Source organism: Hordeum vulgare, chromosome 4H, assembly GCF_904849725.1.
Source record: "Hordeum vulgare subsp. vulgare chromosome 4H, MorexV3_pseudomolecules_assembly, whole genome shotgun sequence".
NCBI classification, from domain to species: Eukaryota; Viridiplantae; Streptophyta; class Magnoliopsida; order Poales; family Poaceae; genus Hordeum; species Hordeum vulgare.
Window position 1 is genome coordinate 583,711,237 of NC_058521.1, and position 16,040 is coordinate 583,727,276.

Below are 16,040 nucleotides of genomic sequence, written 5' to 3' on the forward strand. Positions count from 1 at the left end.
CCACCAGCCCACTAAGGGCTGGTGCGCCACCCTCAAGGCCTATGAGCTTCCCCGGGGTGGGTGCCCCCCCCCCCCCCGGTGAACTCCCGGAACCCATTCGTCATTTCCGGTACATTCCCGGTAACTCCGAAAACCTTCCGGTAATCAAATGTGGTCATCCTATATATCAATCTTCATTTCCGGACCATTCCGGAAACCCTCGTGACGTCCTTGATCTCATCCGGGACTCCGAACAACATTCGGTAACCAACCATATAACTCAAATACGCATAAAACAACGTCGAACCTTAAGTGTGCAGACCCTGCGGGTTCGAGAACTATTTAGACATGACCCGAGAGACTCCTCGGTCAATATCCAATAGCGGGACCTGGATGCCCATATTGGATCCTACATTTTCTACGAAGATCTTATCGTTTGAACCTCAGTGCCAAGGATTCATATAATCCCGTATGTCATTCCCTTTGTCCTTCGGTATGTTACTTGCCCGAGATTCGATCGTTAGTATCCGTATACCTATTTCAATCTCGTTTACCGGCAAGTCTCTTTACTCGTTCCGTAATACAAGATCCCGCAACTTACACTAAGTTACATTGCTTGCAAGGCTTGTGTGTGATGTTGTATTACCGAGTGGGCCCCGAGATACCTCTCCATCACACGGAGTGACAAATCCCAGTCTTGATCCATACTAACTCAACGAACACCTTCGGAGATACCTGTAGATCATCTTTATAGTCACCCAGTTACGTTGCGACGTTTGATACACACAAAGTATTCCTCCGGTGTTAGTGAGTTATATGATCTCATGGTCATAGGAACAAATACTTGACACGCAGAAAATAGTAGCAACAAAATGACACGATCAACATGCTACGTCTATTAGTTTGGGTCTAGTCCATCACGTGATTCTCCTAATGACGTGATCCAGTTATCAAGCAACAACACCTTGTTCATAATCAGAAGACACGGACTATCTTTGATCAACTAGCTAGCCAACTAGAGGCTTGCTAGGGACAACGTTTTGTCTATGTATCCACACATGTAAATGAGTCTTCATTCAATACAATTATAGCATGGATAATAAACGATTATCTTGATACAGGAATTATAATTATAACTATATTTATTATTGCCTCTAGGGCATAATTCCAACAGTCTCCCACTTGCACTATAGTCAATAATCTAGCCCTCACATCATCATGTGAATTGCATTGTAATAAATCTAACACCCATACAGTTCTAGTGTTGATCATGCTTTGGCCGTGGAAGAGGTTTAGTCAGCGGGTCTGCTACATTCAGCTCCGTGTGCACTTTGCATATATTCACGTCCTCCCCTTCGACGTAGTCGCGGATGAGGTTGAAGCGTCGTTTGATGTGTCTGGACTTCTTGTGAAACCGTGGTTCCTTTGCTAAGGCAATGGCACCCGTGTTGTCACAGAACAAGGTTATTGGATTCAGTGCGCTTGGCACCACTCCAAGATCCGTCATGAACTGCTTCATCCAGACAACCTCCTTAGCCGCCTCCGAGGCAGCCATGTACCCCGCTTCACATGTAGAATCTGCTACGACGCTTTGCTTGGAACTGCACCAGCTTACCGCACCCCCATTAAGAATAAATACGTATCCGGTTTGCGACTTAGAGTCGTCCGGATCTGTGTCAAAGCTTGCATCGACATAACCTTTTACGGCGAGCTCTTCGTCACCTCCATACACGAGAAACATCTCCTTAGTCCTTTTCAGGTACTTTAGGATATTCTTGACCGCAGTCCAGTGATCCACTCCTGGATTACTCTGGAACCTACCTGCCATACTTATGGCCAGGCTAACGTCCGGTCTAGTGTACAGCATTGCATACATGATAGAGCCCATGGCTGAAGCATAGGGGACGGAGCGCATATGCTCTCTATCCTCATCAGTTGTTGGGCACTGAGTTTTACTCAATCTCGTACCTTGTAAAACTGGCAAGAACCCCTTCTTGGACTGTTCCATTTTGAACCTCTTCAAAACTTTATCAAGGTATGTGCTTTGTGAAAGTCCTATCAGGCGTGTTGATCTATCTCTATAGATCTTAATGCCTAGAATGTAAGCAGCTTCTCCTAGGTCCTTCATAGAGAAACTTTTATTCAAGTAATCCTTTATGCTCTCCAAAAACTCTACGTTGTTTCCAATCAGCAATATGTCATCCACATATAATATTAGAAACGCCACAGAGCTCCCACTCAGTTTCTTGTAAATACAAGATTCTCCAACCACTTGTATAAACCCAAATGCTTTGATCACCTCATCAAAGCGTTTGTTCCAACTCCGAGATGCTTGCACCAGTCCATAAATGGATCGCTGGAGCTTGCACACCTTGTTAGCATTCTTAGGATCGACAAAACCTTCGGGTTGCATCATATACAATTCTTCCTTAAGGAAACCGTTAAGGAACACCGTTTTGACATCCATCTGCCAGAATTCATAATCGAAAAATGCAGCTATTGCTAACATGATTCTGACGGACTTAAGCATCGCTACGGGTGAGAATGTCTCATTGTAGTCAACTCCTTGAACTTGTGAAAAACCCTTTGCCACAAGTCAAGCTTTATAAACGGTCACATTGCCGTCAGCGTCCGTCTTCCTCTTAAAGATCCATTTGTTCTGAATAGCCTTGCGGCCCTCAGGCAGTACCTCCAAAGTCCACACTTTGTTCTCATACATGGATCCTATCTCGGACTTCATGGCTTCTAGCCATTTGTTGGAATCTGGGCCCACCATTGCTTCTTCATAATTTGCAGGTTCATTGTTGTCCAAAACATGATTGATAAGACGGGATTACCGTACCACTCTGGAGCAGCACGTGGTCTCGTCGACCTGCGTGGTTCGACAGAAACTTGAACCGGAGTTTCATGATCATCATCATTAACTTCCTCCTCAACCGGCATCGCAACGACACAGGTTTTCCCTTGCCCTGCGCCACCATCCAGAGGGATGAGAGGTTCGACAACCTCGTCAAGTTCTATTTTCCTCCCACTCAATTCTCTCGAGAGAAACTCCTTCTCGAGAAAAGCTCCGTTTTTAGCAACAAACACTTTGCCCTCGGATTTGAGATAGAAGGTGTACCCAACTGTCTCTTTTGGGTAACCTATGAAGACGCACTTTTCCGCTTTGGGTTCCATCTTTTTAGGCTGAAACTTTTTGACATAAGCATCACATCCCCAAACTTTAAGAAACGACAACTTTGGCCTTTTGTCATACCACAGTTCGTATGGTGTCGTCTCAACGGATTTTGATGGTGCCCTATTTAAAGTGAACGCAGCTGTTTCTAATGCATAACCCCAAAACGATAACGGCAAATCAGTAAGAGACATCATAGATCGCACCATCTCTAATAAAGTACGATTACGACGTTCGGACACACCATTATGTTGTGGTGTTCCAGGCGGTGTCAACTGTGAAACAATTCCACATTGTCTTAAGTGAGCACCAAACTCGAAACTCAGATATTCACCCCCACGATCAGACCGTAGGAACTTGATCTTCTTGTTACGATGATTTTCAACTTCACTCTGAAATTGCTTGAACTTTTCAAATGTTTCAGACTTGTGCTTCATTAAGTAGACATAACCATATCTACTCAAATCGTCAGTGAAGGTGAGAAAATAACGATATCCGCCTCGTCCCTCTATGCTCATCGGACCACACACATCGGTATGTATGATTTCCAACAAGTCACTTGCACGCTCCATTGTTCCGGAGAACGGAGTTTTAGTCATCTTGCCCATGAGGCATGGTTCGCACGTGTCAAGTGAATCAAAGTCAAGTGACTTCAAAAGTCCATCAGCATGGAGTTTCTTCATGCGCTTTACACCAATATGACCTAAGCGGCAGTGCCACAAAAATATGGCGCTATCATTGTTAACTCTAACTCTTTTGGTGTCAATGTTATGTATGTGTGTATCGCTATCAAGATTCAATATGAACAATCCTCTCACATTGGGTGCATGACCATAAAAGATGTTACTCATAGAAATAGAACAACCATTATTCTCTGACTTAAAAGAGTAACCGTCTCGCAATAAACAAGATCCAGATATAATGTTCATGCTCAACGCAGGCACTAAATAACAATGATTCAAGTTCATAACTAATCCTGATGGTAACTGAAGTGAAACTGTGCCGACGGCGATTGCATCAACCTTGGAACCATTTCCTACGCGCATCGTCACTTCATCTTTCGCCAGCCTTCGTCTATTCCGCAGTTCCTGTTTCGAGTTGCAAATATGAGCAACAGAACCGGTATCGAATACCCAGGCACTACTACGAGAGCCGGTTAAGTACACATCAATAACATGTATATCAAATATACCTGATTTTTCTTTGGCCGCCTTCTTAACTGCCAGATACTTGGGGCAATTGCGCTTCCAGTGACCCATACCCTTGCAATAGTAACACTCTGTTTCAGGCTTAGGTCCAGCTTTCGGTTTCTTCGTCGGATTGGCAACAGGCTTGCTGCTCTTCTTTGAATTACCCTTCTTGCCTTTGTCGTTTCTCTTGAAACTAGTGGTCTTATTCACCATCAACACTTGATGCTCTTTACGGAGTTCAGACTCTGCGACTTTCAGCATCGCAAACAACTCGCCAGGAGACTTGTTCATCCCTTGCATGTTGTAGTTCAACACAAAGCCTTTATAGCTTGGCGGTAGTGATTGAAGGATTCTGTCAGTGATAGCTTCTTGCGGGAGTTCAATCCCCAGCTCAGCTAGACGGTTTGAGTACCGAGACATTTTGAGCACATGTTCACTGACAGACGAGTTCTCCTCCATCTTGCAAGCATAGAATTTATCGGAGGTCTCATACCTCTCGATCCGGGCGTTCTTCTGAAAGATAAACTTCAACTCCTGGAACATCTCAAATGCTCCATGACGCTCAAAGCGACGTTGAAGTCCCGGTTCTAAGCCATACAAGACTGCACATTGAACTACTGAGTAGTCCTCCTTACGTGCTAACCAAGCGTTCTTAACATCCTGATCAGCCGTAGCGGGTGGTTCATCTCCTAGCGCAGCATTAAGGACATAATCCTTCTTCCCAGCTTGTAAGATTAGCTTAAGATTACGAGCCCAGCCTACAAAGTTGCTTCCATCATCTTTCAACTTAGCTTTCTCTAGGAACGTATTAAAATTCGGGGTGACTGTCGCGTGAGCCATGATCTACAACACAAATATATTCAAAGTGGACTTAGACTATGTTCAAGATAATTAGAGTTTAACTTAATCAAATTATTCGCTAAACTCCCACTCAAAAAGTACATCTCTCTAGTCATTTGAGTGGTTCATGATCCACTTACACTAGCTCAAGTCCGATCATCACGTGAGTTGAGTATAGTTTCGGTGGTAAGCATCCCTATGCTAATCATATCATCTATATGATTCATGATCGACCTTTCAGTCTCATGTGTTCCAAGGCCATGTCTGCACATGCTAGGCTCGTCAAGCTTAACCCGAGTGTTCCGCGTGCGCAACTGTTTTGCACCCGTTGTATGTGAACGTTGAGTCTATCACACCCGATCATCACGTGGTGTCTCGAAACGACGAACTGTAGCAACGGTGCATAGTCGGGGAGAACACAATTTCGTCTTGAAATTTTAGTGAGAGATCACCTCATAATGCTACCGTCGTACTAAGCAAAATAAGGTGCATAAAAGGATTAACATCACATGCAATTCATAAGTGACATGATATGGCCATCATCACGTGCTCCTTGATCTCCATCACCAAAGCACTGGCACGATCTTCTTGTCACCGGCGCCACACCATGATCTCCATCAATGTGTCGCCATCGGGGTTGTCGTGCTACTCATGCTATTACTACTAAAGCTACATCCTAGCAAAATAGTAAACGCATCTGCAAGCACAAACATTAGTATAAAGACAACCCTATGGCTCCTGCCGGTTGCCGTACCATCAACGTGCAAGTCGATATTATCTATTACAACATGATCATCTCATACATCCAATATATCACATCACATCGTTGGCCATATCACATCACAAGCATACCCTGCAAAAACAAGTTAGACGTCCTCTAATTTTGTTGTTGCATGTTTTACGTGGTGACCATGGGTATCTAGTAGGATCGCATCTTACTTACGCAAACACCACAACGGAGATATATGAGTTGCTATTTAACCTCATCCAAGGACCTCCTCGGTCAAATCCGATTCAACTAAAGTTGGAGAAACCGACACTTGCCAGTCATCTTTGAGCAACGGGGTTACTCATAGCGATGAAACCAGTCTCTCGTAAGCGTACGAGTAATGTTGGTCCAAGCCGCTTCAATCCAACAATACCGCAGAATCAAGAAAAGACTAAGGAGGGCAGCAAAACGCACATCACCGCCCACAAAAACTTTTGTGTTCTACTCGAGAAGACATCTACGCATGAACCTAGCTCATGATGCCACTGTTGGGGAACGTCGCATGGGAAACAAAAATTTTCCTACGCGCACGAAGACCTAGCATGGTGATGTCCATCTACGAGAGGGGATGAGTGATCTACGTACCCTTGTAGACCGTACAGCAGAAGCGTTAGTGAACGCGGTTGATGTAGTGGAACGTCCTCACGTCCCTCGATCCGCCCCGCGAACTATCCCGCGATCAGTCCCACGATCTAGTGCCGAACGGACGGCACCTCCGCTTCAGCACACGTACAGCTCGACGATGATCTCGGCCTTCTTGATCCAGCAAGAGAGACGGAGAGGTAGAAGAGTTCTTCGGCAGCGTGACGGCGCTCCGGAGGTTGGTGATGACCTTCTCTCAGCAGGGTTGTGCCCGAGCTCCGCAGAAACGCGATCTAGAGGCAAAACCGTGGAGGTATGTGGTCGGGCTGCCGTGGAAAAGTCGTCTCAAATCAGCCCTAAAACCTCCGTATATATAGGAGGGAGAGGGGGGACCTTGCCTTGGGGCTCAAGGAGCCCCAAGGGGGTCGGCCGAGCCAAAGGGGGGAAGGACTCCCCCTCTTTTTTTCTCTTTGATTTTTCTTCCAATGCGCATAGGGCCCTTTTGGGCTGTCCCACAAGCCCACTAAGGGCTGGTGCGCCACCCCCAAGGCCTATGGGCTTCCCCGGGGTGGGTTGCCCCCCCCCCCCCCCCCCCCCCGGTGAACTCCCGGAACCCATTCATCATTCCCGGTACATTCTTGATAACTCCGAAAACCTTCCGGTAATCAAATGAGGTCATCCTATATATCAATCTTCGTTTCCGGACCATTCCGGAAACCCTCGTGACGTCCGTGATCTCATCCGGGACTCCGAACAACATTCGGTAACCAACCATATAACTCAAATACGCATAAAACAACGTCGAACCTTAAGTGTGCAGACCCTGCGGGTTCGAGAACTATGTAGACATGACCCGAGAGACTCCTCGGTCAATATCCAATAGCAGGACCTGGATGCCCATATTGGATCCTACATTTTCTACGAAGATCTTATCGTTTGAACCTCAGTGCCAAGGATTCACATAATCCCGTATGTCATTCCCTTTGTCCTTCGGTATGTTACTTGCCCGAGATTCGATCGTTAGTATCCGCATACCTATTTCAATCTCGTTTACCGGCAAGTCTCTTTACTCGTTCTGTAATACAAGATCCCGCAACTTACACTAAGTTACATTGCTTGCAAGGCTTGTGTGTGATGTTGTATTACCGAGTGGGCCCCGAGATACCTCTCCGTCACACGGAGTGACAAATCCCAGTCTTGATCCATACTAACTCAACGAACACCTTCGGAGATACCTGTAGAGCATCTTTATAGTCACCCAGTTACGTTGCGACGTTTGATACACACAAAGTATTCCTCCGGTGTTAGTGAGTTATATGATCTCATGGTCATAGGAACAAATACTTGACACGCAGAAAACAGTAGCAACAAAATGACACGATCAACATGCTACGTCTATTAGTTTGGGTCTAGTCCATCACGTGATTCTCCTAATGACGTGATCCAGTTATCAAGCAACAACACCTTGTTCATAATCAGAAGACACTGACTATCTTTGATCAACTGGCTAGCCAACTTGAGGCTTGCTAGGGACAGTGTTTTGTCTATGTATCCACACATGTAAATGAGTCTTCATTCAATACAATTATAGCATGGATAATAAACGATTATCTTGATACAGGATTATAATAATAACTATATTTATTATTGCCTCTAGGGCATAATTCCAACAAGAAATTGAGGATGAACTCGAGCAAGAGAAGAGAACAGAGGAGACAAAGGAGGAAAACAGAGATCTATCTCTAGTCCAAGTTTGTATTACCAACCGGAACTAATGGCCCTCGCACGGGCCCAAGCCTGACACAACCCTGCCACCACCCCTTTAGTCCCGAGTTTTTAACACAAACAGGGACTAGAGGTTCCTAATAAACCGGGGCTAAAGCCAAGCCTCATGAAACCGAGACTAGTGGAAGCATTAGTCCCGGTTCAAAAACCAACCGGGACTAAAGCGTCGAACCAAAGGCCTATTTTCTAATAGTGATGTATGAGTGGGGGTGGACTGGGGGGGTCTAGGCTAGTCCGCCTTGACTGTGTGTTTTCTACACTTCTACTATCTAGTTTGCCCGATTAAAACACTAGAGTTGTCCATAAAACTTCAAAAGGTTTTCCCGCTAAATCGATCATATCATTAGGATCACAGGCACCGGCAAAACTGGTCGGAAGTTACTACTTTTCAAATAGTAGGACAAACAATTTATTTAATTATTCTGTATTTTTGTTGTAGATTAAGAACAATTCCTAAGTTTGTGAGGAGATAATTCGATCGTATTAAAATTGAATAAGCTTGCTTACTTTTTTGCATGACAAAGTTGCTTACATCACACATGATAGTTGATTAAAACCAGTATGGTTGTTCCTAGCAGAAGGGATACATGTATGGGAGGGATGCATGGCTTATATTGCTTGCATAAACTATGGTTTTTTTCATATCTGCATGGATAATGTTGCCAACAACACATGAACTAATGGCTGGGAGACATAATTCAACTGATGATTGCAAGCAATACTGCAACTATTGATAGTTGCCTAAGAAATAAAGAGGATATGCCTAACCTAAGCGCAAAGTTGTTGATCATGCTTCCTTTAGTTAGCCGAAGGAGCGCGCTGATGAAACGGTTGCGTGGATTGCGGTGTGTGTGGCACAGGAAGATGCTGGCCCCACTGCTCAGCCTCGACATTTTCAGGCGGCTCTTCGGATTCCTCACTCGCGCAGTGCCATGGAACAGGAGTTTCAGGCCCTATAGGGGAATGATACTTGGCTCTTGGTTCCTCCTGTATCAGGTACGGTGTCAATATTATTGACTCAACTGGTTGTTCAAGGTCAAGAAGCATGCGGATGGTTCTATTGAGCGCTACAAGGCGCGGCTTGTGGCTCAGAGTTTCAAGCAAATGTATGGTCTTGATTATGAGGATACCTTCAGTCTGGTTGTCAAACCTACCACTATTCGTTTGATCCTGTCCTTGGTTGTTTCCAAAAGGTGGTCCCTCCGTCAGCTTGATGTTACAATGCTTTTCTTCATGGGGTCTTGGAGGAACAGGTTTACATGCGGCAACCTCCCGGTTTTGTTGATCATGCTCGTCCACATCATTTGTGTCATCTGGTTAAGGCGCTCTATGGACTTAAGCAGGCCCCTCGTGCATGGCACACACACCTTGGTTCGGTCCTTCGACGTCATGGCTTTGTTCCATCCACTTTTGACACATATGTTTTCCTGTTCCACCGTCGTGAGGTTACTATGTATCTGCTGGTTTACGTTGATGACATTATTCTCATCAGCTCCTCGGCGACGGCCGCTGGTTGTCTATTATCTACTCTGGTTGGTCATTTTGTTGTCAAGGATCTAGGTGCTCTGCATTACTTTCTTGGTCCGGAGGCCTCACGGTCGTCTGTTGGCCTAACTCTCACTCAACATAAGTACTCTCTAGACTTGCTGCAATGTGCTGGTATGTTGCAATGCAAGCATGCCGCCGCTCCCATGTCTGCGACTGATCGGATGTCAGCCCTGAATGGTACTTTGCTTCCTTCGAATGATACTACTAAGTATCGCATCATTGTTGGTGGCTTGCAGTATTTAACTATCACACGACTAGACACCTCCTATGCGGTCAATCGTGTGTGCTAGTATATTCATGCCCCTCGGACTTCACATTGGCCGGCTGTGAAGCGTATCCTGCGGTATCTCTCATGTATTGTCTCATATGGCTTGCATCTTCGTTCTGCCTCGTCCAGTGCTCTCTCGACATTTTCTGATGCAGATTGGGCAGGGAGCCTTGATGACACGCGATCAACGGGGGGCTACGATGTCTTCTTTGGTCTTAACTTGATCGCCCGAAGTGCACGCAAGGAGGCCACATTCTGTCGGAGTAGTACCGAAGCAGAGTATAAGGCAGTTACCAATGCCATAGCTGAGCTTATCTGGTTATAGTCTCCGTTGAGAGAGTTGAGAGTCTCTCAGGATCACCCTCCAGACCTTTGGTGTGACAATATTGGTGCGACATACCCGTCATCCAATTCAGTTTTTCATGCTCGTACCAAGCACATCGAAGTTGACTATCATTTTGTAAGGAAACGTGTTACACAGAAGCTTCTTCATATCAAGTTTATCTCCTTCAAAGATCAACTTGCTCACATCTTCACGAAGTTACTTTCACAACCTCAGTTTAAACGTTGTAGACGCAATCTTAACTTGCTTTGTACTTCAGGCCAGAGTTAAGATTAAGGAAGGGTGTTAGACTGTATATTTATATAAAGCTTCTGTAGACAACTTTAATTGTAATTGTACACGTGGTGTAACCCTATATATATAAAGAGCACACCCGTTTTATGATGTCGTGCAGTTTCACGCAAATCATATCTCTTACAATCCCCATAGACCTAACGTGCAGATTGATGTCTTCCGACAAATCATATCTCTTACAATCCCCATAGACCTAACCTGCAGATTGATGTCGACCCTAGCACAATGTGTGTAGCTAGCCTCGCACTTCGGCGTTTAGGCCTAAGAGTCTGGCATCTCAAGATCACTCTTGGCACGGGGTTCGGGCGTACGCTGCACGCGCTCTCATGATTGCTGCACCCCTAGACCGGAGGAGCTCAAGACACAGGCCGGCAGCATGGACGATGACACTGTGAAGGCGATGATCTGTTTTGAACAGGGCGTTGCCGCAGACCAGACCAACAGCGCTTCTTCTACGGAGAGCTGCCGGAGAAAAGCTGCACCCCCAGTTTGCCACAATATTTTCGGGCTTCATGTTCATCCACATTGCCAAAAAGTTCTTGCTGGTTTTAAAAGTTCAGGTTCCTGCACCAACCAGCAAAAATCCAAATGGTTAGCGCGGTGCCATTGTGATTCAGCAATAATTAGTAAGCTCGTTCAAACGGATAATCACGCAATGAGTGTGTCATGAAGGCATCAAACTGCTGCTAACACTAGAGAGATTGGGTGATTATTTAGTGGCACCCACCAAAACCAGACAATTAGGTTCGCTTCCTCCCTTCCCCTAGGTTGGGCGCCAGGTCGTATGACCGAGGGGGTGTTTGTTTTCAGAGACTTTTTTAGTGTAGGGACTAAAAAAGTCTCTTTTAGTTCCATATGAAACAAACAGGAGGGACTAGAGACTTTTTAGTTGGGATTAAAAAAAGTCCCGCGACTTATGAAACAAAAAAGTCCTGACTAGCTACCGGTTCTAGTACTCATTGCCTTTCCCGGGTCAGTCAGTCACGCACCGTAATTTCATACATCGGGAAAGATCAAAAGGATGCATGTGAAAGAAGACACCAAAAGAGAGAGGCGGCACTCAAGTAGTCACCACATCAGTGGCACACCTTGGGCGCGCCATCATTCTCTTGCTACTCAGTCAGAGCTTCCCAAGTTTCATACATCACTCAAGTAGTCACCTCCTGGGCATGTCTTGATGTCATCGTTCTTGACTATTCACCACAGCTTCCGGAACTTCATACACATCATGGGTGCGTCAATGCGGGACTTCAAGCTTCAACGCCAAAATCTGACTTACGGAAGCAATGCAATGTACAGCGGAATTTTAAAACCTAGGCACACATAAATCGGTTCAATTTCTTCTGAATTGAGATCAATATACATATCAATATACAGGTGTCTGATTCAAAAGAAGAAGAAAAAACTGGGTACACCAGAACGGCAGGACCCATTTCCACAAAATTTAGTGAAAGAACCATATTTCTACGCATAAAAAATTCTGTGAAAAAGAAACATGCATGATAGATATTTTTCAGAACCTTACTTCTGTATTTTTAATAAAATAAAAGATCATTTTGACCTGGGTAAAAATGATTATCGAGAGTGATGCGGTTCAAGTTTACTATTTTAATGCACGCGGTCATTTATTTTTTGAAGAATAAGCTAGGGCATCTTCAACGCTGGTCCTCAAACATGTAGCATTTGTCCAGACCAAGCTATTCGGACGTATTTTGTCATCCAAGATGGTACCTCATTCCTCCATGGACTGGTCCGGACGCCCATATTTTCGTAAACGAGAGGCAAACTCAGGGGGGAGGGGGGTTGTGGCAGTCCGGACACCAACCACGTAGGACTCCAACACCCCCGGTCCAATGAAATCCCCCTTCCGTCCCCCTTTTTCACTCTGTCTCTGTCCCCCTCCCTTTCATCCGCGCCTTCATCGTCTGACACCGTAGCTATACTTCGTTGAATTTAAACTATTGTTGTATAGATATATTTGCATGGATAAATTGTGCTACTTTCTACAATTATTTTAAGTGGTGTGGGCTTGGTTTAGTTAAACGGATAAAAACATCATTCCTTTTATGTAAATTATGTCTGAAGTTTGCTAAATTTTGTCGTGTTTGATGAAATTCGTCCAATTCATTGAAATTTAGTTTGAAATATACGTGGCTATGGTTGAATGGACGTAGGTGTAGGATTGTCGGAAGGCCACGTATGGTTTACCGGCTGATTTTTTTCTTCGTAAAGTTTCACTGAAATAAGTGGAAGCATGGGGCCCACTCCCTTGAAATAGTGGGGGGGGGGGGGTGAGAAGAGGATTATAGGAAGGTACACAACTCTTTCGTAGCTGCACGTAGGTGTACGATTTTCGCATCCGAGGAATGCTATCTACGAAAGGCTGCGTATTTTTGGATCCGCCGCATCCCTAGACGCGTTTGCAATAATTAGGAGGCGATCGTGCGATCAATCAGCAAAGAATCAGCGCGCAATCACGCCCTACGTCCTAATAAGCTACGTAACACAAGACACCGGAAGAGTAACAATGGATTAACCGAAAGAGAGGCCCGGATGCAGTCGTGCAGAACAAGACGCCACCGCCATGGCTCCCGCATTCCTTTCTTTTCATCTTTTCATGCATGCTCGACAGGCCCCGAGCAAGCCTCCAACTACACGGACACATCGAGCGGCAAAGCCCGTCGGGAAAGACGCACTCGAGTGGGCGTTCGGCACGGGGAAATGACGCTGCCTGCCGCGCATCACCTCTCGCCGTCTCCATCCATCCATCCATAGTACGTAATAAAAACGCATTCCAGGAGTACAGCACATACAAAGAGAGAGAGAGAGAGAGGGAGGGAGGGGATGTTTGACATGGCGTGACAGCATCATGGCCCATGGTTTTCCGCTCCTCTCTCTCTCTTTAGTCTTTACAACACGCACGCCAAGGACAGACGGGTTGCGATCCCTAGGCGGAGACGCAGCCCAGGCTGCCCAGGCACCCGGTCCACAGCCGCTTCGTCGTCAGCCTCCTCTGCAGGCAGGAATAAAAACGCCCGTCAGTCATAAGATAAGACCCCGGTTAAACAGTGCCACCACTAAGCGCTTTCTGTCAGCCTCCTCTGCACTCGTAGCAACCAATAAACACCCGTCAGTATGATAAGACCATACTAGGCTAGCCAATAAACAGTGAGCGTGCAGTACGTAGCTGAGTAGTAATGCATGCATGGTTCCTCTGTCAGTAATAAGATGACATAAGGCCGTAATTAGACAGTAACACACGGCGGCAAATAATGCAGGTTTCGGGCCCACTTACGCGCGGGTTATTGTGGCAGAGCATGTCCGGCGGGATCACGTAGAGGTCCTCGTCCACGGCTTTGACCACCCTCGCCCTGCGAGTTTTGTTGCCGCTTGCGGCGGTGCGGTGGGCGTCGGCGTCAGACACTTTCAGGTAAACTTCTATGGGCTTCCCCTGCGGCTTCTTCGCCCCGTGCTCCTCGCGCAGCCCCACCACCACCTTCTGCCTCTGCTCCACGGCCGCCTCCAGCGTACCGCTGTCGATCCACTTTACCGCCTGGTAATGGCGACCACAGAGGTTACAGTAAAAGTAATAACGACATTCTCACTGCGAGCAGCTCTATATCTACAGAGATTTTATTGAGGAGTCCATGCTCCAAATCAAATAGCTAAGCTCGTTCTAAACATGTACTGCTACTAAGCTCTGCATAAACACATTTACTAGTAGTAATCTACATGTATCACAATCAGCGGGACACCTCTGTTGCTTGCAGAATCAGTAGCGAAACTCACAAGGCAAGAATCGGTGTGCTTCCTCGGTGAGAATCCATGCGTTACTCACCTTTTTGGGTGGCTTCGGTGACGCCGGCAGTGCGATGACCATGCCGGCCGGCATGGCGGAGTCCAGGTACTGGGTCTGGGTGGCCGGCCAGTCGCCGTCGCCGTATCCGTACCCACCGTCGTCGTAGTAGTTCCACTCCCCGAACGCCGGGATCCGCCGCGGCCTCGCCCGCACCTTCTGCATTGTTGTATAAACACATCAGCAGCATGTTAATGTTAGGAAGAGAACCGAAATGCCGGAAGAGATATGGGCGGGCCAGAGATACATAGATCGGTGGTGCGTATCCTCGATCGGATTACCTTCATCGCAATGGTGCAGTGACGGACGGAGCGAGCTCTGCTCTTGCTCTGCTTGCGACCTTTGAGCTGAGGAGGTGCTGCAGTGCTGTCACTAGTAGCTAGGAGCAGAGCAGAACTTGCGATATTTATAGAGCGAGAGGAGCAGGGAGAGGTCGGAGCGAATGTTTTTGTTTTGCGGTGTCCGTGTGCGCTCGAACGGGAATAGGCGGTCAGGGCATCTCCAACTCACACTATCTACACTCGCAAATTTAATCCCTTCAACGTTTACGGATGTGTGTCATTTGTTACCTTTCACATTCGTATCTTTCATATCCAATTCTTAAAACCATACAAATACATGGAACGCTGCGTAAAATAGATTAAACACGCAGTTTATCGAGTCGCATTGCATCGCTGCACAAAAGGGGCATAGTCCATTGGCAAATTCACGGAACGGACTACATAAAATATGCTAAAATTATAAACATAAGGGAAGGGCGGAGGGAATCACCATTTCCTCGTCGGGCCTTTCCCCTTCCGATCGTCGATGCGGTTGTGCCCCTCCTCCGTGTAGGCATCGGCATGCGTAGGTGCGTCGTCGTCGAAGCTGGAGGTGCACTTGTCCGTCATGTCCGAGGTATCGGAGTTGCACCTCATGCCCGACAGCCTGCAGAGCAAGCGGGCTTTCTCCTTGGCATGGCGGTCCTCCTTCGTTTTCACCGCCGCCTCCTTGTTTGCCTAGTGCTCCGACAACTCGATGGTAAGTCGGAGCGCTTCGGCATTCTTGCAGTGGAGGCAGCGCGCATTTGTCTCGGCCTTCGTGAGAGAGCGCGAGAGGACCAACACGAGGAGCGCATCCTCAAAGTCGACAGGCGCGCTCGCGCACGAACGGCGTGCGGCCAGTGCCTCCTCCCTCTACCTTGCCCGTTGACGCTCGCACCGGGTTACACGCGCCTTGGACTCAGGCGTCCTCGTGCGCCCCGGACCGGGTGCGGGCACGAGGACTCAACGGTGGCCGGGCACCACTTCCGGAGAAGAGTGTGGTGGAGGTTGGTGGCGTATCTAAACTAGCGAATCGGACTGGAGCAAAGAGGGCGGAGCTATGCGTCGGGCGGGAAGGTTCGGTGACGTCGCTGGTGACGGGCACTCAG

General features: G+C 46.8%; 1 protein-coding gene across 1 annotated transcript; it reads right to left on the reverse strand.

Moving 5' to 3' along the window:
• Positions 1–13,305: 13,305 nt before the first annotated feature.
• LOC123450827 lies at positions 13,306–15,519 on the reverse strand. Its single transcript, XM_045127901.1, has 5 exons — positions 15,401–15,519; positions 14,911–15,025; positions 14,612–14,788; positions 14,069–14,326; positions 13,306–13,786 (listed from the first exon to the last, which is right to left on the reverse strand). Exons 1-5 carry the CDS (start codon positions 15,517–15,519, stop codon positions 13,721–13,723), a joined length of 735 nt encoding a protein of 244 aa, XP_044983836.1. The 3' UTR covers positions 13,306–13,720.
• Positions 15,520–16,040: the final 521 nt, after the last annotated feature.